The 24832-nt window shown below is 44.5% G+C and overlaps 1 protein-coding gene across 1 annotated transcript in view; it reads right to left on the reverse strand.

Annotated features, from left to right (window-relative positions):
• SRGAP2 (SLIT-ROBO Rho GTPase activating protein 2) overlaps positions 1-24832 on the reverse strand; it is a 144077-nt gene that overhangs the window by 57209 nt on the left and 62036 nt on the right. Inside the window, 4 exon segments of the mRNA XM_043500671.1 lie at positions 658-759; positions 3590-3814; positions 9518-9646; positions 10476-10691. Of these exon segments, the coding sequence (XP_043356606.1) occupies positions 658-759; positions 3590-3814; positions 9518-9646; positions 10476-10691 (672 nt within the window).

Genomic DNA, 24832 nt, shown 5'->3' on the forward strand with positions numbered 1-24832 from the left:
GACTTCTGTGGCCAGACAAATAAGGGATTGAGACTTTAAAAACAAAAACAAATGCTTCTATATTTGTAGAAAAGAGCTAAAACATTCTCCAGTATAGACTAGCATCTCTTTTGTTTCACAGGGGAGAAATATTCCATTACCTGCAGCAAATATTAGTAAAACTAGGCTGAATACAAAGCAACATGTTGAACAGTAGCTGTAAGGGATAAATTTGTAGCATTGGTTTGTTTTATAAACCATGAGAAGAAAGAACTATTAAATCAGATTCTATTGTTTATATGAGAGCTAAACACTCAAGTGAAACAAAAATTAGGACTTGCCTGAGGTTTATTATTTTTAAAGACAAGAGAGATCATTCATCTTTGCTATTCAAGTATGGTTTCCTGAGAGGTGGCCATGCCTAGCGATTCAGCTTGGGAAAAAGGATAACACTGGATTTGTCTTAGAAATTTCTGCCCCATGCAAAGCTGCTGGGAAGGAAAGTCAGGGATACAGACTAAGACCCTGAAGCCCTCTGTTGCCCTCCTTCCACATCTTCCTACACAGGTCAGCGCAAACAGACTTATTGAGATGGGGTACTCCCTTGTCCCTGGGCTGGGTGAAGATTCTAGTACTGCAAAGGCTGCAAGCATTCTTTTGGTTTGTTTGTTAGCTCACCTCTTCGTTTTCAATCTTGAGCGTAGATAATCTAGACTGCAGCTGCTGGCATCTCTGCACCAACTCACTCTGGACTGGCTGCTGGGCACACAGCTGTGACACCTGCAAAAAAGAAGTCCCCTTGATAGAGCCACAGTACATTCAATACCCAAGAAAATCATAATTATTGTGTTAGGATATTAAACAAACCAACCAATGGCAGTGATAGTTTTAGTGCTTGAGAAGTCTCTGAATTTAAGCCAAAACAAATCAAAGCTAAGTCCCATGTTTTACTGAATTACAATCCCCAGCCCCCAAAAGTCAAACAAAATAGGAGGGGAAAAAAAAAAAGACAAGGAAGAACTGAATAAAAGAAACAAGAGTCACTTTCAATGAGTTAATCCTGAAACATCTGACTTGCACTCGAGACCACAGGCAGAACAGAACCCAATGTGATTTATGTCATTTTATGGCAAGGAAAAATTTGGTCTAACAAGTCAAGTACTTTGTGAAGGGGAAAAAGCAGGCTTGGCTTGTCCACTTGGGTATCTATTATTCCCCATGGCTACAGGAAGGATTACACCTGTTTGCTACGTGACAGCAAGGCAAGCCCCTTTTTACATACTAAACACTGGGCTCTCAGTACTAGTGAGAATGCTCACATTTCGCAGCACACAGTAGCTGTGCTCTGTGGTAAGAACCAACTGCTGTTATCATGGCAGAAAGTTACAATCTGTTAAGGCTCAGGTTGCCAACCAAGCTACACACATGTATAAAAAGTAAATCTCATGCATACAAGAACCACCCCAACAATCCTAGGAGAGCAATACAAACATAACACATCAAATCAGCAGGACACCGTCAAGTCTCGTGACTAGAGATATATTGAGGGGGATGAAGATGTGGGACCGAGTTGGCCAGGTGGGGACCAGTCCTTTTTGCTATCCTAGGGACACTAATCTGTGCATGAGTATGGCATAAAAACATCACTTTCCAACTCAGGGTTTTCACATGTTCCCTGCTGTCCATTCTGTCACTTAAGAAGAAAGAGACAGCCATAAGCTGCGTCTGTATGTCTAGGAATGAAAGAGCACACTGGCCACCAGGGAGCACCTCTCTAGCCTTTCCTCATGTTTGCTAGGATACTCTAGACATCCAGCCAACTGACTTGAGTCATGCAAGTCCCATTTAGATTTGTAAGCTGGCTTCAGTTTGGCTCCTAGATACGCAGACACAATGGGTCTAGCAATACATTTTCATTGCCAAAAATGAAAATCCTTTGACTACCTTGTCACCATAAAATGTGTGAGGCACCACAAACCACTTGTGCTCCAGGACTACACAGTCAAATGCCTCACAAAACTGCATATTAAATTGCTTGTCTTTCTGTTTTTCTTCAGGCAGTGGCAGGGCTCTAGGAATCAGTTTAGGTAGCAAAGGTTAATGACTCTGAATACTGGCTTCTTTCTGCAGTGTAGATTTTCTTCCAGTTAGCTCCTCTAATAAAAAGGGGCTATATATAAATGTACAGTATTCCTCCACTGGAGTGTTAGCAAGCAAGAGCTCTGCAATTCAGTCTTAGGAATGGGGTGTCAGAAGGGAGAGAAAGTGATCGAGTTGATATTTCAAGTTGATCTCTCTGCCCTCTCTTGTTGCACCCTCCACAAATCTATGCAACTGGAAAGCACCAATTTACGCATCAGGGCTTGACTATGCTAGGCTGCAGCTCTAAGAGGACACAGGATGCTGGCATGGCACATGAAATGCATGCCAACAAATGGAAGTGAAGTTTTATAGTAAGGCAAGACTAGGAGTAAGATGGATTCAGAAAGTGCTTCAAGTGATGTTCACTGGACAGAAGTTATTTAGGATGTCCCGATTACAAAACACAAGAGACAAGGACAGACAGACAAAGTACTGCTCCTTTTAAAAGAGTTAGCGCTTCCGAATCTTGCATAGGATGCTCTGGCACCATTCTCTCTAATACATGATAGCTCATCTGATGACTTTGGTGGGAGCTATATGCTGTGGCAGATTTAGGATTGATCTGAAAAAAAAAATCAAACCCCGCAACCTAAAACAAACTCATTTACCTGGTGAGCAGAGGCCGGGTGATGTCTGGAGACAACATGCCTTGTTTGACCTATGCTGCCTGTATCTTTTAATCCATGCTACCTATCCACCAGATCAGCAAGGACTCTGACTCAGAACAGTGGTGTGTCTGTGCAAACAGCTGAGGGCAATGTGGCTGCAGAAGCAGAGCTAAGCTCTATATGGGATGATTAAATCCTTCAGATGTTTCTTCAGTCTTCTAATTTGAGCATCCTTGTCTCAGCAGTCTCCTTGACATGCTTGGTAAATTTTACCAAGTCTGGATAGGTAGAAAATGCATGAATGGAAAGGGAACAATGGTGTTTCTCCATCTTTAGGATCACAGCTATTTGGGTGTTTTCATCTTCAGTTGGTTTCTTACTCAAAATGAGTCAATTGCAGTCTACAGAAATCTATGCCACAGCTTATATTTTCCTACTGCGTCCCTTTTTCAAGGCCTCCCCCTCAACTCCCAGGTGGAAATCAAACAGGTGGCCTTTTTGAGGAGGCTGCCGTAAGTGCACTGTATGGATAACTGAAGAAGCTGCTTATGGAAGTCGCATTGTCCCCATCTCATCCTGTGTAGCAGTTTTCCCTCCCACCTACATATAGGACTCCACAGAGAGATTGCAGTCCTTGTCACTTACCTACCTAGCCAACACTATCCTGTAACAATACAGTCTCAAGGCCATTCTTCCACACTTGAACTCCAGCCTAGGGACCCACCCACAGTACACATTCCTGAGCTCCAGCCAGCAGGGAAGTTGTGGTTTACTATAGATCTAATCCTTTCAATGAAACTCAGCGGGATAAAGATTTCTGTGCATGTTTACAGAGCTGGAGCAGAGACAGATAAACTGACCATGTCACCCATGTGGGGCTGAAACTCAAACTTCATGGGCGGACAGAAGACGTTGTTGTACATCTCCATGAGGCGCTGCTTGTCACTGTTGGCATCCAAGTTCTCCACTGCATTCTCAATGGCATCCAGGCCCTCGTGCTTTGATTGTTCCAGGTTCAGCTCTGCAGACAGGAATGTCCTGAGAGCTCTGTTGAGGCTGGCATGGTATCCCAGGTCACAGCACTGCTGGAAAACAGATACCATGCTATGTGAATAAAAAGGCTAAAACTAAATGGTCCCTGGGTAGGGACAAGCATAGCAGATAGCAAATCATGGGTACTAAATGGTACTCTTATGATGGACACTTATCTCACACCCAAAGCAGAGGTCTTGACCACTGATTCTCAGAGATCTCATGATCCATTGTGTAAGAGGAGGGCTGTTAAACACAAGACAGTCAATAAATTCCAACTCAGGTATTACAAACTGCCTCCCTAACAACCCCCTACAGTTTCAACTGGATACATTAGCCCTCATCGATTCTCCTAAACTGTGATGGAGTGTCGCTGTGTGCTGTTAAAAGCCGACCACATTTCACCCCAAAAATGGAGGATTTCAATAGTGGGTTCATATATATCCCTTACCTAGCTCACAAAGGCAAGTGGCTGTTACTGGAAGCAGTCTGAAATCCTTGGACAAAGGGCACTCTATGCAAGTATTGTAAACGTGCTGAGCACTATTTTTCACGTTGATCTTGGAGGAGCAATAGGCTGGTGTTAGTTGAGCATCCAGACAACTGATCAAGACACACATTACAACTGCTACTTTCAGGGGCTCATCTTAATAGCTTTCCACAGAGGCATTCCTACCAGTACCAGGAAGCCCAGTTTTCATAGATAGAGGATGTCCAAATTTTGCATTTACCTGCTCAAATCAATACCTGGGCAAGTAAGAGGGTAACACCATATCTAAGTGCCACCTGGTTCAGAGGACCAATTTGTTGAATTTCTGGCCATCATAAGCTTACCCTGGGTAACTATGAGACAAAGGCCAAATGACTTCTGCCATGCTAGAAGGGGAATAGAGCCCCTCAAAATGCATGGCTGGGATGGTTTCATTGCTAGGGTGAGACAAAGTGAACAAAAACCTTCAGTTATAAAGGTCAGAGTCAAGCATTTACTGGATATTACTAACATTAGCCAATGAAAGCCAATCAGGCAGCCTCATCTGCACCCAGCTTCCACAGCCAACTCCTAATATTTTATAAGAAGAGAAGCTCTTTTCATTACTTGATCAGAAAGCCTGAATTTTACAGATATCTAATAAACAGAGCTAGAGAAATGTCCATCTTCCAGGAACCGCAAGCGACATTAAATATGCGAGGATAATATCCAAGAAAAAAAAGCCCATCTGCTTGATTGCTATGCTGCTCTGTAAGCAAAAATCACTGCATCTCCTCCTCCTCCATCATTTGGGTCTCATCATTGTCCTATTGTAAGGAAATGCCTTCAAAGAGAGAGAGAGAGAGAGAGAGAGAGAGAAAAAAAAAAAAAGAAGATACCCAGACCCTGCCCCTCCCCTGCTTTTTACAAGATTTCTGCCACGGAATGCTACTACATGCCCGGGTATTGTGCCAATGTACTGTAGCAGGTGTGGAGCTCTTGTAAAGGAATAGCAGTCACTGGCTTAACTAGAGACAGAGAATTATCAGGAAGAACAAAAACCCCAAGAACGCAAACAAAAGCTGCTTGATGGAGAATTTGCACGTGCGGGGACACTCTCTGGTAAAGAGCCATTCAAGCTATTGCTGCTCTTCAGGCACATTAAAATTCCATGTCCCAGGCAGCAAAATTTGAGAGAAGTCAGACTCAGTTGGACCAACAGTCCAACGAGGAGGATCTGCTCAGACTGTTTACAGAGACTGATGCTCATTTTGCTTAAAATGTGGGTCAATCTACCACAGAGCCTAGACACACTGACAAGTTCATCTCCAGTGTTGGTGCCCATTTTTCAAATTACACCAAGGTACATGTGCATTTAAGAGGAGGGCTGTGTTTATGTCAAAAGGATTCATTCATGAGATTGGAGAGTGAAATAAGGTTCAATATTTCATAGCCCACCTCCAGGAGAAACCAGGAAGATCAGATTAAGACCAACTTCTTTCAGCTTTTCTTTACAGAAGCTGGTGGCAGAGAATATTTTCAGTCCTCTGTCACTAACATTTTAAAGCGTCCAGCATATCATATTTGTAATTGCGTCAGTCTCACTGGTCTTTTCTGGGTTATATAAATGTTTGATGGAAACATTCTCCAAGGAAATCAATTTTTATAAGAATTTAATGATAGCTTATCCAAATTCATTTCTCAACACAACAGCTGATTAACCCTTTGCCAGCATGTAGACTTTAAACAAACCCAGAATACAAAGTCAAGGAAAATAACTCTGTTTTAAAACTCAAGTTTCTGTTTCTTTTTTGGGGGAGGGAAGGAAAATGGAGGGAGCTTGTGTTATTTTGGGGTGGGATGCAAGGGAAAAGGAAAGGGAAAGCTCAAGCCCTTGTTGAGACAGCAGAAATCTGGTTATTCCTAGGATTTCAAAGCCACCCTAAAAGCAGGCTGTCAGACACACTCACTCACACAACCCCTGACTCCATTCCTTTTTCAGCCTTAGTGGTACACAGGCTTTTTTTGAGAGAAAATACAGATTGCTGAAGGGTCTCAAACCAGACTTATCTCTTAAGATTAACTTCTCCATTAGTGCAATAATTTCATTAACATAAGGATCTGCCTCAGTCACCAGAGTCGGAAAACAGAATCACTGACCAATGTCTGGGACAACACGCAGTTCTTAACTCACCACTATTTCCACTGAGGATATTGTAGGCGTTTCAGGGTTGGTTTTCAAATCCTGTGTGTATTTAAATCATATCCTCAATTATACCTCAACAGGGCTTAAACCTACCAATGGTAAAGTGTCTTATTAACAGTTGCAGTTTACAAAGAGTCATTGTTAGACTGGGAGTACTTAGCTCTATTTCCAGCTTTGTCACTGATTCACTGCTTGAACCATCAAGTCCCTTTACCTTTGTGACTGTTTCCCTCTCTGAAAAAAATGGAGCTGATAATGCTTACCCAGTCCTTGTAATGCACTTGGCCGGATCTACACATATATGCTCTACACGTACTTAAGTATGCACTTTGCACAGTTAATCAAGTGACTAAAGGGTTAACTATGTCACTGTGCATGAACATGGCCTGAACTGTAGCCATGTGACCTACTATGTTTATCAAGGATTGGTAAAAAAAAAAAATAAATTAAGCACTGCTGAAACTTTTGTTCTTCCTGGCATCTGTGTATAGTCTGGAGACACCTGTGCCAGCAGAGCAGCCAGAGCACTTTTAGTGAGATAAATCCTGCCGGCTAAACTGCTAGAAACTCCTTGGGATCTCCTTGGTGGTTAAAGAAGAGTTAAGGATTTATCAAGGACATGTAAGTGGGTTGTGTGTGATTTTTCAAAACACTTACCTCATTGGAAGCATATTAAGAACTGGCAGTCTGTTGGCTGAGTGCTTTACAAGAATTTGTTATGAACTAGAACTGGAAGTTTCAAAAGGAATTTAAGAGAATTAGGTGTTCAAATCCCATTGGACTTCAATGGGAACCGGGTGTCCAACTCCCTTAACCTCCTTTAGAACATCTAGGCTGTAGAAGAAACACCCAGAAAGTAGTAATTTTCTATAAAGACAAGAAGCTGCAATAAAAATCCAAGTCCATTTTTTTTTTAAATGCGTCAGGTACAACCCCCTAAAAAGACAGGGGTTATAGCGGAAATGCTGGATGTCCCACAGATACAAGAGCATTGCCATGATGCATCACACAGCAGGACAGCCCTCCTTTTAATAATTACAGCTGCAGACAGGGGTTATATCGGAAATGCTGGATGTCCCACAGATACAAGAGCATTGCCATGATGCATCACACAGCAGGACAGCCCTCCTTTTAATAGTTACAGCTGCACCTCCATATAAAATATTTTAAAAGGTCTTTGTATAGAGAGTCTTGATCTGCAGAGGAAAGAGCAGTAAGAATCTCAAATACTTGAACCTTGCAGCAGTGAGCATGGCTAATCTGACTTTACAACTGGCTGAATAATGACCAGTGGAGAGTGATCAGAGATGAGGAATTAATTCTCTTGTTCAAACCCCCACCTCATCCCCTGCACCCACCCACTTAGCTTCCTCCAAAAAACTTCCCCCAGGGCTCAGCAAAGATGGTTTTAACCTCGATTACAGGGAAATATTATGGTTGTCATCGAGAAATGGAACCAAGTGGGATCCAACAGCAATCAATGACTTGATGAGCAGAACTAATTCAATGAAACTCATGCCTGTGAGGTGGGGCAGGGCACTCACATACTAGAGGAAAACATCAATCAACACTAGCTCTGAAAGACTACATAACTATATCACTCAGCGGTGTGGAAAAATCCACACCCCTGAGTGAAGTAGTTAGATCAACCTAACCTTCCCCCATGTAGACAGCACCGACACAGCTACCGCCTCTCCACGAGGAAGATTAATTACACCAACGGGAGCAGCTCTCCCGTTGGTGTAAGAGCATCTTTGCTGCAGCGGCACCACTGTCATGCAATATGGGAAGACAAGCCCTGGATCATCTCAGACTCCCAAAGTGGCTTTTGTGAGTTTCCAGCAAGCGTGAATGTTAAGGTAGAGATAATAAAAGTAAAAAGAAAAGGAGTACTTGTGGCACCTTAGAGACTAACAAATTTATTTGAGCATAAGCTTTTGTGAGCTACAGCTCACTTCATCAGATGCATGATGAAGTGAGCTGTAGCTCACGAAAGCTTATGCTCAAATAAATTTGTTAGTCTCTAAGGTGCCACAAGTACTCCTTTTCTTTTTGCAAATACAGACTAACACGGCTGCTACTCTGAAACCTGTCATAATAAAAGTAGTTATTTATTCAGTTTATACCTTTAATAAAACAAATTTAGCGCTAAGAGAAACATGCTAAATTGCCACCCCTGGAGACTGAGGTCTCCTATTTAGCAGCAGAACATGTACCACATAGGCGGTTGCAGGGCATCTACCCATACATGCTGCTTTAGGATAATCTGCCCCAACCCTAAGCTTGACAGGACTCTTCTAGGGAACAGGAGAGTTCTCTTTCCATAGACCATTTCATTCTTCACCCCTTTGCTGAGACTACCATTGAGCTAGGGGTGGGAATTAGCAGGGCTATTGGTGAAACATACACCTTGCCACTGGGAACTGGTCTAACACAAATCTTATATTATGTAGTTCAAATTGCAGCAGTTGGAAACACATGACATCACTGTAGACCTGGGTGGATTTGAATCAGCGGGAGGTCCTGGATACAGGAGAACGGGTCTCTACATATCTCACTGAACAGTCTATAAAGCGACACCATAAATTTGAAAGTTAGACAATTTCAAAAAAATGAGTTAAAAGCAGTTTGGGGAACTACATTTGCCTTTGAGTCCTTTTGCCAATTGTTTTATGGTTTTACAAACACATTTTTCTTTTTTAGAAAAACCTGTCTCTTTCAATTATAATCTTGGGGATTTGCTTAAAACAGTACGTATAAAATCTGAAACGGATGAAGCATTCCCTCTTTATAAAGATTTCTATATTCTGTGCCCACTGTACCAACTTCTCTTCTTTTTAACACTCCCTTTGCCAAGCAACTGTTGAAGAAAAGCCTCCTTAACCGCTTTACTGCTGCTACATTTCCCCAACGTACAGCGATCAGAGCCTGCTCTGCACTTCAGGCTGACAACATTGCAGGCCATCATTTCAGAGGGGCTACAAAGGATGCTAGCACCAAAGGGGTTAAAGAAGGAGATGCACACAGTGGGGTTAATGGGAACGATGTTCAATACAGGCACCCAAGTAGCAGCGCACTTACATCAATGAGATCAGACAGGTCGTGGATGTAATACTTGAACACAGACGCATTGGTGGCTTCCAGAGCCAGCAGATACTCATTTCTCGCCTTAATGGCCTTCAGTTTATTTTCAGTATATTTTGCTTGACGCTGTAAAGAAATGAAAGAGTTGATTTAAAAAAAAAAAAGAAAAAAAGAAAAAAAGTTCTTGGTGGCAGAACTGTGCCCTCAGAACAATTACACCTCTCATCTCAATGCTCACTTCCCTTCATTTGGGAACTAATTTCATCTAACAAGATTCCAAGGCTTAATTTAGATCAACACAGAGTGTTAATCAGACAACCCTGAATTTAGGGCTTTACTTGCCAACAACCCACAAACGAAGAGGGAGCGGAGGGGGTAAAGTCTTAGATGGTTTTACAAGGTTGTAAGGTGACGTAAAAACAAGATGTCATTTCAGTCGACCTCCAGACCTGCAAGTCCTCTGGGCTACTTAATTTGATTGCTAGAGGTATGTGGATCTGCTTAAGGAAAGAGCTAAGGATTAACATCTGCCCGTGTTTGCTTGTGTGCCTCCAGATACCATGGGCCATGCAACATCAGCTGCTAATGATCTGGCCCCACATCTTACTATCCCATTGACGTTGAAGAGAAAGCAATAATGTGCCCAAGAGCAACTTTAAGGAAGATATTCCTTACCTTCTAGCCTCACCTCTCCCCAAGTAAAGAGACTTGGGCTCTGCAGCATCTATGTATAATGAAGATAATTACAAAATATGGCTGCTGTGCTATCCAGCCAAGTTAATGACAATGCTAACCTTTGCATTTCCTAACATTGCATCCTTGACTCTGCATTATAATGTAGTGTTTTGAATTTAAAGTATCACTAACAGGAAACTTCTCAGCAGACACTCTGGTCAATAACTGCAAAGCTCTCCTCCTGACACCATTTATTTCCTCAGTGCCACTGCTCATTTACCTTCTCCTTCATTTTCTCAATTTTCTTGACTGAGCTCCGTCGGACATGTTTCTCTTCTAACCTAACGTTGGAAGTTGAGTCAGGAGAGCGTGGAGTCTGTTTGTCCTCTTGCTTCACCGACTTCCCAATCTGTTTCTCTTCCTGTTTTTCTGCCTCTTTCAGCTTGCTCTGAGCGCTGATGCTGTCAGCATTGTACATGTGGTAAGTCTTCATCACCTGCAAGAGACATCATTGAGCAGTCACATAGCAGCATGGCTTTGTATGCTCTGAGAAAGATGAGCTTGTTGTACCCAAAGACAAACATGCTAGATGCTCACAGATTTTACATACACCTTCTCAACATGGAATTTTACCTCCGTTTCAGCCTCCAGTATACCTTCACTAATGAAACTGGAAAAAGAGCTGCACCAGTGCAAACCTTTTCCTATAGCTATCTACACCAGGTTTCTGCACACCAGTGGCTGGCCACTGACTGCTGAAACTGGGACAAATCCCCAGTATAGACTAGGCCCTAAGTGCTTAGAGAGTTTATTCACTCGGGGTGGGTGGGGAAATCAAACAGTGCTTTTATCCTTAAAACAAATGGAGGTCATTCTACAGATCACAAACATTACTTCAAGATGGCCAAAGTACCCTTCAAAATAAAAGGCAAAAAGTAAAAGGTAAAAGTTCCTTACTGAAACTGGTTTCAAAACAGCTACCCATTATCGCTAAAAGAAATATGCTTCATTGTCCGACAATCATGGCGCTATAGATCACAATATTTTATTTCATGCAACCCACCACATTATATCTAAGAAAGGATATTTTGTCAGCGACCAGTTGATGGGTAATCGTTTCTGGTAGAAAGAAAACGCAAACTGGGCAAGTTCTAATGGTGACAAAAACATCCTACCACAGAACAGGGACAAAGCATGTGTATGTAAGAAACTGGGGTTCTCAGAGTATTTCTGCAGTCAAACTGGGTTATTATTCAGCTCTGAACTGGATTGCTTTTTCCGTAATATAATTTTGGCCTCACCAAGATCCTTTTAGTGGAAGCCAATCGACTAACCTGGGATGGGATGACCATACAACCTATTTCCCTAAATTAGTTGCATGGTAAGTTTTGGTCATCCGCTCGGTTTTCAAAAGTTTTGAGCTATAGCCTCAAAACTAAATGAAATCAGTCACTGGGAATTCACAAATCTTATGCAGTCCTGTGTAAATCAGTGGCTTGCCCTAGACTGAACATTTAACATAATTCCACTTTAAATGAGATGTAGGCTCTATCCTCACTCAAAGATCAGCGAAGATTCTGTTACCGAGAGAAATTAAATTTAAACATGAAAGAGCATGTGAACAGTGTCAGTATTAAGAAAGGTTTCAGAGTAGCAGCCGTGTTAGTCTGTATTCACAAAAAGAAAACGAGTACTTGTGGCACCTTAGAGACTAAAATTTATTTGAGCATAAGCTTTCGTGAGCTCCAGCTCACTTCATCGGATGCATTCGGTGGAAAATACAGTGAAGAGATTTATATACACACACAGAGAACATAAAACAATGGGTTTTATCATACACACTGTAAGGAGAGTGATCACTTAAGATGAGCCATCACCAGCAGGAAGGGGAGGAGGAAAACCTTTTATGGTGATAATCAAGGTGGGCCATTTCCAGCAGTTAACAAGAACAACTGAGTAACAGTGGGGGGTGGGGTAGAAATAACATGGGGAAATAGTTTTACTTTGTGTAATGACCCATCCACTCCCAGTCTCTATTCAAGCCTAAGTTAATTGTATCCAGTTTGCAAATTAATTCCAATTCAGCAGTCTCTCGTTGGAGTCTGTTTTTGAAGCTTTTTTGTTGAAGGATAGCCACTCTCAGGTCTGTAATCGAGTGACCGGAGAGATTGAAGTGTTCTCCAACTGGTTTTTGAATGTTATAATTCTTGATGTCTGATTTGTGTCCATTTATTCTTTTACGTAGCCTTGATCATCACCATAAAAGGTTTTCCTCCTTCCCCCCCTCCTCTTCCTGCTGGTAATAGCTCATCTTAAGTGATCACTCTCCTTACAGTGTATATGATAAAACCCATTGTTTCATGTTCTGTGTGTGTGTGTGTGTGTGTGTGTGTGTGTGTGTGTGTGTGTGTGTGTGTGTGTGTGTGTGTGTCAATCTCCCCAGTGTATTTTCCACCAAATGCATCCGATGAAGTGAGCTGGAGCTCATGAAAGCTTATGCTCAAATAAATTTGTTAGTCTCTAAGGTGCCACAAGTACTCCTTTTCTTTTTAGTATTAAGAAAGACATTCTGAATAATTTACAGACAGACTTTCAACTACAACATATGCCTAGACTAGAAAGCAGGCATTTATAGTAACTGTAAACTGCACAGATGCCTATTTTCCTCTAACACAGGAAAGGGAGCTGGCAGGGAGCAAGAAAAATTAATAAAAACCCAAATTTAATGAAATCCTGCTGACGATGCCTCAGTGCCTGCTCCATGTTTGGCAATGGGGTCAGTGCAGACTCACTATAGCCAGCTAGGGTCAACACCACAGCCAAAGAACAGATTAATATTACAGCAGGACCAGGACATAAAATTCTAGGGAACAATTTAAATAAAACAGATTCCCAAAAGCATATGCCAGAAATTCACAGGGTTTTTTTCCACTTCATGTTTGCATTGTGTATTTGCTTCATGGTACTGAAAATGAAGAATTCTTAAATTAAGCATCAGTCGTCTTACTGACTAGTCTTAAAGGTAACAATATATTTACAAAACGTGTGAAAGATTCAGAAACTTTTAAGAATGGGAAGTCAAAAGACCGGTAAAATATTTAGTTTAGCATATTCTGCACCAGGAAATTAAAAAGCAGAATCAAGTTAATGGTGATCAGTTGTCTCGGATAGTAAATTCCTAAGGCTGGTGTACAAGATCTTAGACTGAGGACGCAATTGCTACATCATCCACTTTCCCAACTCGTATGGCTGCTAATCTGCAGGTAACCAGACCGGGATGGCATGCATCAGGCATAGTGAAAGGACGTGAATTTTCAGAGGTATGATTGCTGCAGATCAGCAGGATCTCCGAGCACAATATTGCTGGTGACAATCTGCTAACCCTGAAGTTATTTAATATTTCATCTGTAATAGGCAAGACCACTAATCTCACAGGATACAACCATAAACTACAGACTCAAATATTAAGGTGAGGCACTGGTTTCATATAATAACTTAAGCCCCATATTTGTCAGTGCTGCACCTGAACTGTGACATTTGGCCACAAAATTAATGGGATAAACAGTGATATGGCTGAACTTAAAACTAGACTGAACATAAAACTCTCCTCATTTGCTCTGAGAGAATATCAACTGGTCTCATTAGATGTTTTAAAGTTTATATAAAACATTTCAGGCCTGATTAATTTAGCACCCACATGTGCTGCTTATGTCAATGGACTCAAAAAATTCATTTGCACAAGGTTGCATGAAATCTGTGAATGCCAATGAATCATTCATCTAGTTTCGAGACTGTTGCTCATCACTTCTGCAAAATGGGCAGCTGATCAGAAACTTCCTTACAGCCAGTTTAGACAAGCTGTTTTTTCAAGGTTAGTCCACCGATTCCCATAAAAAAGTTACTTAATAAGGGTAGTTACACTCGAGAAAAGGCAATTGCAACAGAACTGAGTAGTACACCATTTTGAATGAACCATCTATAGAATCCTGTTCTCTCTCTCTCTCTCTCTCACTCTCCCCTCCCGAGTATTTGCCATCTCTAATTTCCATAAATAGATGAAACCTAAAGGAAACGGGGCAGTGAGTTTGTTCTGATTTATTGAAATTGGCAGTGATTGTTGTCCGGTAGGCAGACAGTATCAAGAATAGTTCATACGCAAAGGCATTTCTGGAAGTCCCAACTACAATTGCTCTCTCTTGCCCAATCAGTCAACATCCTAAACCAAATTCAGCCGTAGTACAAATGGACACAATCTCACTAGAATCAATAGAGCAGTATCAGATGTGCATCTGGACCCAAGAAGTTAACATGGCATGTTATTTCGTGGCAGGAACGACGAGAAATTTGAATGGCTGGTGATTAAGTTTGATCCACTTAGAAAGAGCTACTTTACAGTATGGTTGGGGGGGGGGGGATTGCTCTTTGTAATTTGAAAAGTATCTTCAGCAAAGAGATGATCTGAAATTTTAAAAAGAATGAATGAATTTCCAGTCTCTGCCAAGGCTGAAAAGGTTATTCCTGCGCTAATAAAACATTCATCATTGGGGTGCTTAGGGAAAACTGACGAAGGATTTTTCCAATGGTAAGTGCTTTAAGAGAACTTCCTTCAATACCTGGCTCAATGGACTTGTGAGAAACTGGTATCCTGAACATGCATATACTGGTACGCAAGTTCCTCTGGGTCATCATCTTAAGTGCTGTGTATACTTAGTGCAATTTAAGTTAATCAGAATACCTGGAGACAAGCGCCTGGAGGCAGGTACCTCTTCTGCTGTAGGAGCCTTTACCCATACATAATATAGGAGAGAGAAAAATACAAATGAAGCCTAGATTGAGCCAGCAAATGAGAGGCCATTCCTATAGCAGGCAAACCAGACGATGTAACCTGATTTCATAATTTATAGAGCCACGTTTATTCTTAGCGTAATGCCGCTGCCATCAACAAGAAAAGCTTCCAAATATCCCTGCTGCACAAAGCAATGCTGGACATCTAATACCATTTAAGACTATGTCATGCAACCACTGTTAGAAAAATCTGCATGGAATGCCTACAAATTCTACCACACTGCTACTCAACAGTCATGGCTTGGAGTTGCCTTTAAGCAATATAAAATGTCTTCCCCAGGAATAAACTTGCAGATTCAGTGATACTAACTGCTCCCAACCGAGAGCAGGGGTGAGATTAAACCAAACACAACACTGACTCTCCTGCATGGCAATGCAGAGCGAAACCACTAAGTTATCAGGCCAGTATAATATCAAAATTGCCATGCATCAGCAGCTGTGTTTCTGTGGTACAGTACTAAAAATGCCATTCTAACTGTTCCAGCACCAAGAGCTCTGGCATGTGCTGAATTCTCTTTTTCTTCCCTTCCTGAACTCTACTGCTTTCTCAAAGATTAGCCCAAATATTTGGCTTTAACACTCCAATACTGAACTCCCTCCTTTGGGGTTTTGCTGGTATATGTAATTTCAGAGAAACACCCCTCCCTACTGTAATGTTAGCGGTTAATACCCAAGCTCCACGCTAGGGTCAATGTGTCCTGACTTTCAAACACATTCCTGAAGGGTCTTTTCAGGAGAAGAGGGGTAAGGGAAAGAATTTACACCACAACATTATCAGCAACCCAGATCATTAGGCAAAAGAACAAGGTGTTCCGTGCAACAACCCCACAGAAAAAAATGTTTGCAAGGCATGTTTCTAAAATAGAAGCAATTCACCCGCAGATGATGAAAGGACAGATTTAATCAACAGCAAACGTATTTCATTCAGCTGCACGAGAAGGAAAGCCCCAGAACAGCATGTGAGCTTTATGAACATATTTCTTCTCCTTCCCCAGGCAATGCCTCTTCCTTTGAGTTTGTGCTGGATACCTGGCAGAACGGAAAGGACAGATGGTGGCTGTCTTCCTGGTTTCAGAGTAGCAGCCGTGTTAGTCTGTATTCGCAAAAAGAAAAGCAGTACTTGTGGCACCTTAGAGACTAACACATTTCTTAGAGCATAAGCTTTCGTGAGCTACAGCTCACTTCATCGGATGTCTTCCTGGTGTCACTTATTTTTCTGGAACACAGGAGGACCACATGTACATGGTGGTCCTTTCCACTGAAATTACACAGCTTTTTTCTGCAGCAAGTCAGCCACATACAATCACTATGCCTGTCTGACATGTACAAGCTGCCCTGAAGTATTTGAGAGGATATTTTGGGTTCTTTTGAATGTTTTGTTATCCTTTGTTTTCCCTCCTTTTGAAATGCCTCTGCACCTGGTAGCAGGCACAAATTAAGGCAGGAACTTTGGGAACTGGGACCAGCAATCAGAATGACCTCAATGCAGCAATGAATCATCATCGAGAAATGGTGAAACTGATGGAAAAAAGACCTGGATGGACAAGTTAACCCATAAAAATGTAGTTTGATTGGGGGGGGGGGGAGAGAAAGAGGACCAGCAACCTCAATCTGTAGCACAATGAAAACAATTATCTTTAAGACACTGTTTCAATAGTACCTCAAACCCATCAGGTTGAAAATTATATAAAGATGGAATGGGGGACAAATGCTGGAGAAATTGTGGTTAATAAGGAGATTTTATGCATATGGGGTGGAGAAGTCCAGTCATTGAAGAGTACTGGGATGTAATTTTAACTGAATATCACACATTATTGGATATTTGTTACCAAACGATCCTTAGGTAAAACCTCCTAGGGCTGCTGAGAGGAAATGGTCAGACGAGGGAAAAAAAAAAAAAAAAAAAAAAAGTTAATCTCATCTGCTAGTAGCTGCTCAGATACTGATAACCTCTGTTTAACCCCAGAGAAATGGTTAAAAAAGGTGAGGTGGTTGTTACGGAAAAACCGATTCACCAATTACATACCCAGCGAACGAGACGAAGGACAGATAGTTGGTTGGTTATCCTTTATTTAATACTTCAATTACCTTCACCTGCAAAACCCCCCCGAACACCTATCCATTCTTTTTCTGAACTATCAACATTTGATAGACATGGCTGGTCTGTTAAATGTGTAATCAGAGAATCCATGAATTTTAATAAAACCACTAGAAATGACACAGCCTGGTAGTGTGAAGATGCTACTCTGTAACCTGGTAACCCCCTGTTAGAGAGACCTAGTCATTACATTACTGTATAATCAATGGATCCATCCGATGACGTGAGCTGCAGCTCACGAAAGCTTATGCTCAAATAAATGCGTTAGTCTCTAAGGTGACACAAGTCCTCCTTTTCTTTTTGCGGATACAAACGAACACGGCTGCTATGCTGAAACCTGTCATTGCTGTATAATGTTGCTTTAAACAAAAAGCTCACTGTTGTGATAATAATTGTATTGTCTCTGATACTTACAAGGCTAGGATTTGTAAACCTGTTATAACTTCCTAAATAAAGAGTTTAAAACCAACAACAAAATGAAGAATGGGAAGCTATCAAGGCAGAACGGGGCTCTTGATGGGAAATGTCAAGGTGTTAGGATGAAAGGGTCAAGAAGAAAATTTCTGCACAGAGAGAAAAGCAAAGATTCTGGTATTGGGATGAAAAACTGTGATAAGACTTTCCAAAGTTGCCAGGGAGCCTCATTTAATACTTACCCATCTACAACGGGATGTCTATCCCATACAAAGCCTGCCGAGGTAAAAAGGGACAATTACCCCGTGACAGGCTGCACGTGGGAGAGTCAGGGCTGATACAACCCAACTTCGGGAGGAGCTGGGCTAGGCATAAAGGAAGGGAGTTCGTGGTAAGAGAAGGCTGAAGGGAAGAACTCTACTGTCACTCCCTAGAGAGGAGGGGAGTTGGAAATAGGTCAGGAGGAGTTTAGGGCAGGAGTAAGCCCCGAGATCCTGTCTTGGAATACAGACTCTGGCAAGAACGCGACAGGGGATGAAACAGCTGCAAGGAGCACAGGAAGCTCCAAGAGTAATGCAGAAGAGGGCCTGAAGATAAGGAAGAGAGGCAGGAAAGAACCCAGGGAAATAGCAACAAGACTGTAGCTTGAGTAGATGGTGGTTGCTGGGCATAGGGTCCCTGGGCTGCGTAATGGAAGGACCCAGGTTCCCCTACTAGCAGCTGGGCAAGTGGCACAAACTGGGTAGTGGATCAAAAGACTGCTGGAATGTCCAGTGGGACTTTGACTCCCCCAGAAGGGGAGGACTACAGCGACTTCGCCGGATGAACACCCTGAGTGATGAAGAGGGAGTAACTCGACACCAGAGATACACAGTATGAGACCCTGGGCTGAGAAACCAAAGGAGGGGGCGTCAGATTGGTTGGGAGCTAATCCCCAGGTTGGCCACAGCTTTGAGTTGTGAACTGTGTGACACCACCCCTGCCTCATAGCAGCCAGTACTTGACTGTACTGGGATGCCTCCAACCAAGCAAGGCCTAAGAGAAGAGCTGTCCCATGCGGACTTTAAATGGTGTGATGGGGCAAGGCCAGATAGCTATGGAAGAGTAGTGGGAGATAAATATATTAGCTCCAGGATAAACAAATCCCTGGTACCAGGATAAGTGAAATGGCAGCTGCTCCAGGTCAATTAAGACACCTGAGGCCAATTAAGAACTTTCCAGAAGGCAGGGAGAAGGCTAGGTTGATTGGGACACCTGAAGCCAGTCGGGGCTGGCTGAAACTAGTTAAAAGCCTCCCAGTCAGTCAGGTGAGTGGGCATGTCAGGAGCTGTGGGAAGAAGTTGCGCGGTTAGAGAGGCTGAGTAGTACACACCATATCAGGCACAAGGAAGGAGGCCCTGAGGTAAGGGTGAAGTGGAGCTTGAGGAAGTGAGGGCTGCTGTGGGGGAAGTAGCCCAGGGAATTGTACGTCATGTTTCTAAAAGGTCAGCTACTATAGCTGATACTATTAGGGTCCCTGGGCTGGAGCCCAGAGTAGAGGGTGGGCCCAGGCTCCCCCCCACACCTTTGCCCCCTGATTAATCACTGAGACTGGGAGACAACAGAGTGTGCAAGAAAGGATAACTTTTCCTCACCTCCCTCCCTGGCTTATGATGAAAATGGCTCGGTGGACTGTGACCCTTGTCTCTAGAGAAAGAAGGGTTACGTGGAGGGTCACAGTGAGCCTCTGAGGCTAGGGAAATCCACCAGGAAACGCGGGACCCACAGAGGCAAGGACAAAGCTTTGTCACAACTGGTGTCAGAGTGGCATTTCGTTCACAGTGTGGCGGAAGAAAGAGGGCTGTTTTTTTTTTTTTTTTTAAAAAAGTGCACTGGGGGTTTGGATTTTTTTTTGTTTTGGTTTTTGTTTGTTTGCTTTGTACCACAATGAAGGTGGTGTTCAGAGCTCTGGTACAAGCCGCGGCAGCCCAGCAGGAGGCCACCTGGATTCAGGCAATGGCACAACAGGAGTCTATGCGGCTACAGCAGGAAACCAATCAATTATTGATGAGCCAGGCGACCCAAGATCATGCTCTCTTGAGAGAGGTGGTGGACCAGTTGAAGATTCTCACCACCCAGGCCCAGGGATCCACCGGGACGCAAACCCTGAGGGCCACTGGTTGTCTGCCAAAGATGACGTCAAGAGACGACGTAGAGGCATATCTCCTCTCATTCGAAAGGACTGCTCGGTGTGGCCCCAGGAGCAGTGGGCCAGCATCCTTGCCCCTTTTTTGTGTGGAGGGGCCCAGAAGGCCTACTTTGACTTGCCTGCCACGCATGCCACTGACTATACCCGTCTGAAGGCAGAAATCCTAGCACGAGTAGGGGTAATGGCAGCGGTAAGGGCCCAGAGGTTCCATGAGTGGAAATACCAGGAGAACAAATCCCCAAGGTCCCAACTATTCAACCTCATACACCTTGCACGGAAGTGGTTACAGCCCGAGGCGTGCAGGCCGGAGATTTTGGAAACCCTGGGCATAGACCATTACATGCGGGGACTGCCACCAGATCTCCGCAAATGGGTAGGCCAGAACGATCTGTCCACGTATGACGAGATGATAACACTGGTAGAAAGACGGATGACAGCCAGGGGACTGACCCGACTACCCAAGGAAGGCCCCTTTCAAAACAAGCACCCGACCCCACCCTGGAAGGTTGGGCAGCCAAACCCCTGGGGAGTCCTAGGTGGAAGGGGGCGGGGGGACGAAAACCAGCGGGGATCGCAGAAGGAAGCAATTGGACTGAGTGGGGGGAGCCCCAGGATTAAACCCCCTAGCCCCCAGGATAGGGGAGTGATTAAAAGCAATTATAGATATTATGCATGTGGGGAGTTGGGGACACATAGCAGCACAGTGTCCCAGCACCGAGGAGCCTATGCAATGTAACTTGGGGGATTGGGAGGTCCCATGCTTCCTTATCCACCTCGTGGGGGGGGGGGGGGGAGGTCGCATTAGCCCCGCATAACACCAGGCCAGTGAGGATAAATGGAGCAGAGACTACAGCACTTGCGGACTCTGGGAGTGCTATCACCCTCAGATCAGGTAAGCTGGAAAAAAATAGTCAGCTGCTACAAGCCGAATGCGTAGCAGTGACGTGCGTGCATGGGGCCATGAGCCAATTACCCCACCATCCCAGTGGAGACAGAGGTTCAGGGAAACCCCACTGAGGTGACTGTGGGTGTAGTTCCTAAACTCCCATATCCTGTAGTCACTGGGAAGGATTATCCAGGATTTGATAATTTACTCCCCCGGGAGAGGCTGGAGGGAGGTGGGGACCCTGAGGACAGCGACTCGTCACTGGGAGAATGTCAACCCCTGATGTTCGCTGAGATTTCTCAGCCCCACGAAAGACCCGGAAGACAAAAAAGGAGAGGAAGGCCGCAAAGACCTTGGAAACCTGGATCCTGACCCAGAGCCAGAAGACCTCCCTAGTAGGCAGATGGACGCGAGCAGGCAACAGAGAAACTTCCACCACAGAAGGCGAGCCAGAAGCTGCCCCTAGCCATGATGGCGGCGAGCCGTTGGAAGAAGCAGAAGCTGGCCCCTGGGAGCTTGGGCAGATTAGTCCCGGGAGAGAGACTTTTGGGCGAGACCAGGCGGAGGACCCCAGATATGATAATGCCAGGAAAGAGGTGGCTGAGATTGATGGGATACCCGTGGATGGGAAGGTCCGGGGTCCCGGACCTTACTTTATAGTGAAGAAAGATCTCCTGTACCGCGTGGTGCAAATGCAGGAGCAAGAGATGCAACAACTTCTGGTGCCACGAAAACATCAAAAAGCCATACTGAGTCTCGCCCACAGTCACCTGTTTGGAGGACACCTAGGGTAGAGAAAACCCAGGCACGGATCCTCCGGAGGTTCTTCTGGCCAGGAGTACATGAAGATGTCCAGCGATACTGCACCTCTTGTCCGGAGTGTCAGTTACATAGCCCTCCTTTGATACCTCTTCCAATAATAGAGGTTCCTTTCCAACGGATAGCCCTGGATCTGGTAGGGCCCCTAGAGAAGACAGCTCGGGGCCACCAACATGTGCTTGTTGTACTGGACTATGCAACACGGTACCCGGAAGCTGTTCCCCTGCACAACACAGCTTCCAAGACAATAGCTAAGGAGCCAATACAGATCTTTGCCCGGGTTGTGCTACTCAAAGAGATATTGACTTATCAAGGGACACCTTTCATGTCCAAGTTGATGAAAGATCTCTGTTCATTGCTCCATGTACAAGCCCTACGGACTTCGGTATACCACCTGCAAACAGATGGCCTTGTGGAAAGGTTCAATAGGACCCTCAAGGCCACGATCAGGAAAGCGGTGAGCCGGGATGGGAAAGATTGGGATACCCTATTGCCTTACTTCATGTTCGCCATCCGGGAGGTTCCGCAAGCCTCCACGGGTTTCTCTCCATTCTAACTACTATATGGGCACCACCCTCGGGGCATATTGGATATAGCCAGAGAAGCCTGGGAAGAGGAGCCAAATCCCGGAAGGAACATAGTTGAGCATGTACTGCAGATGAGAGATCCGATAGCCTGAGTTACGCCCATTGTACGGGAACACTTGGAGAGAGCACAGGAGACCCAACGAACCCATTATAACCACCAAGCGAAGCTTTGACAGTTCCAACCAGGGGATCGGGTGACGGTACTGGTGCCCACAGCAGAAAGTAAACTGTTGGCCCAGTGGCAGGGACCCTACGAAATAATCGAAGCCGTGGGAGAAGTGAACTATAAGGTGCGGGCAGCCAGGCCCCGGGAAATCGGAGCAAATTTACCACATCCATCTTCTAAAACCTTGGCACGATCGAGAGACATGCTTAGTCATGCAGGAGACCCTTCCCCAAGAGGATAACTTACACGAGCAAGTGAGGATATCATCCGACTTGATGCCGATCCAAAAGATCGAGGCAGCCGACATGATTAAATCGCAACAGAGATGTGTTCTTTACAAAACCAGGGCGGACAACTGAGACCTATCACCATATCCGCACGATCCCCGGAGTCAAGGTAACACTGAGACCCTACCGAATCCCAGCAGCCAAAAGAGAGGAAATCAAGACCGAAGTACAGAAAATGTTAGAATTAGGGGTTATTGAAGAATCTTACAGTTAGTGGTCCAGTCCAATTGTTTTAGTGCCTAAACCTGACTGTACCATGAGATTCTGTAATGACTTTCGCCGACTGAATGAAATAACCCTGTTTGATGCATACGCCATACCACGCATTGACTAATTGGTTGACCGACTGGGTAGTACCCGATTCTCGACTACACTGGATCTGAGAAAAGGGTACTGGCAGATTCCTCTGCCAAAGAAGCTAAAGAAAAGACAGCATTCTCCACCCTGGATGGGCTATTCTAGTACACCATCCTCCCTTTTGGGTTACATGGGGCCCCAGCCACATGCCAGCACCTCATGGATAAGCTGCTGCGCCTCCATACTAGTTATGCAGCTGCATACCTAGATGATGTCATCATCCATACACCAGACTGGGGAATCCACTTGGAGAAAGCTGAGGCAGTACTGCGCACCTTAAGGCAGGCTGGCCTCACCGCTAATCCTGCTAAATGCACCATAGGCTAGCAGAGGCTAGGTACCTGGGATATATTGTGGGAAGGGGCATAGTGAAGCCCCAAATGAATAAGCTAGAGGCAATTCAAAACTGGCCCTGGCCGACCTGAAAGAAGCAGGTCCGTGCGTTCTGAGGCATGGTAGGCTACTACCGATGGTTTATTCCCCACTTCACCACTAGGGCAAGTCCCCTAACAGACCTGGTGAAGCCCGAGGTCCAGACATGGTAAAGTGGACCGACGCAGCAGAGGGGGCATTTACAGACCTCCGGATGGCCCTCTGTACTGACCCCATACTCATAGTCCCAGACTTTAACAGGGAATTTGTTTTACAAACAGACGCTTCCGAGATGTGGTTGGGAGCAGTTCTGTCGCAAATGGTGGGAGAAGAGGAACACCCAATCCTCTATCGAAGCAGAAAGCTTCTCCCAAGAGAGCAGAAATACGCAGTAGTCGAGAGAGAATGCCTTGCTGTCAAATGGGCTATGGAGACACTGCGTTATTACCTCTTAGGCTGGCGATTTACTCTTGTGAGAGACCATGCGCCCCTCCAGTCGATGCAGCGGAATAAGGAAAAGAATGCAAGGGTCACCAGGTGGTTCTTATCCCTCCAACCATTCCAGTTCTGCATACAGCACAGGGCTAGATGCCACCATGGCAAGGCTGATGGTCTGTCACGAGAACACTGACTGGCATCTCAAGTTGCCCAACTCTATGGTGTTGAGCAGGGGGGGTGGGGGGATATGTGATGGGGAAAGGCCAGATGGCTATGGAAGAGTAGTGGGAAATAGATATATTAGCTCCAGGATAAACAAATCCCTGGTACCAGGATAAGTGAAATGGCAGCTGCTCCAGGTCAATTAAGACACCTGAGGCCAATTAAGAACTTTCCAGAAGGCAGGGAGAAGGCTAGGTTGATTGGGACACCTGAAGCCAGTCAGGGGCTGGCTGAAACTAGTTAAAAGCCTCCCAGTCAGTCAGGTGGGTGGGCATGTCAGGAGCTGTGGGAGGAAGTTGCGCTGTTGGAGAGGCTGAATAGTACACACCATATCAGGCACAAGGAAGGAGGCCCTGAGGTAAGGGTGAAGTGGAGCTTGAGGAAGTGAGGGCTGCTGTGGGGGAAGTAGCCCAGGGAATTGTACACGTCATGTTTCTAAAAGGTCAGCTACCATAGTTGATACTATTAGGGTCCCTGGGCTGGAGCCCGGAGTAGAGGGTGGGCCCGGGCTCCCCCCCCCACCTTTGCTCCCTGATTAATCACTGAGACTGGGAGACAACAGAGAGTGTGCAAGGAAGGATAACTTTTCCTCACCTCCCTCCCTGGCTTATGATGAAAATGGCTCAGTAGACTGTGACCCTTGTCTCTAGAGAAAGAAGGGTTACGTGGAGGGTCACAGTGAGCCTCTGAGGCTAGGGAAATCCACCAGGAAACGCGGGACCCACAGAGGCAAGGACAGAACTTTGTCACAATGGATTCTCCCAAGGGCATTGCAATTTCAAAGTTAGTATTCATAAAAAAGGAAGGCAGTTGGAGTTTCTGAAAATGCTCCATTTCTTGGGATTGCTTGGGTTTCCCTCTGGACTCTTGGAGGAGTCTGGCTGTGAGTAGACATTGCACAGTATTATCAACTTTGACCACTATCCAGTTTTGGATTCCAACAAATTGAGTCATCTGA

This window comes from Dermochelys coriacea, chromosome 21 (genome assembly GCF_009764565.3).
Source record: "Dermochelys coriacea isolate rDerCor1 chromosome 21, rDerCor1.pri.v4, whole genome shotgun sequence".
Classification (NCBI taxonomy): domain Eukaryota; kingdom Metazoa; phylum Chordata; order Testudines; family Dermochelyidae; genus Dermochelys; species Dermochelys coriacea.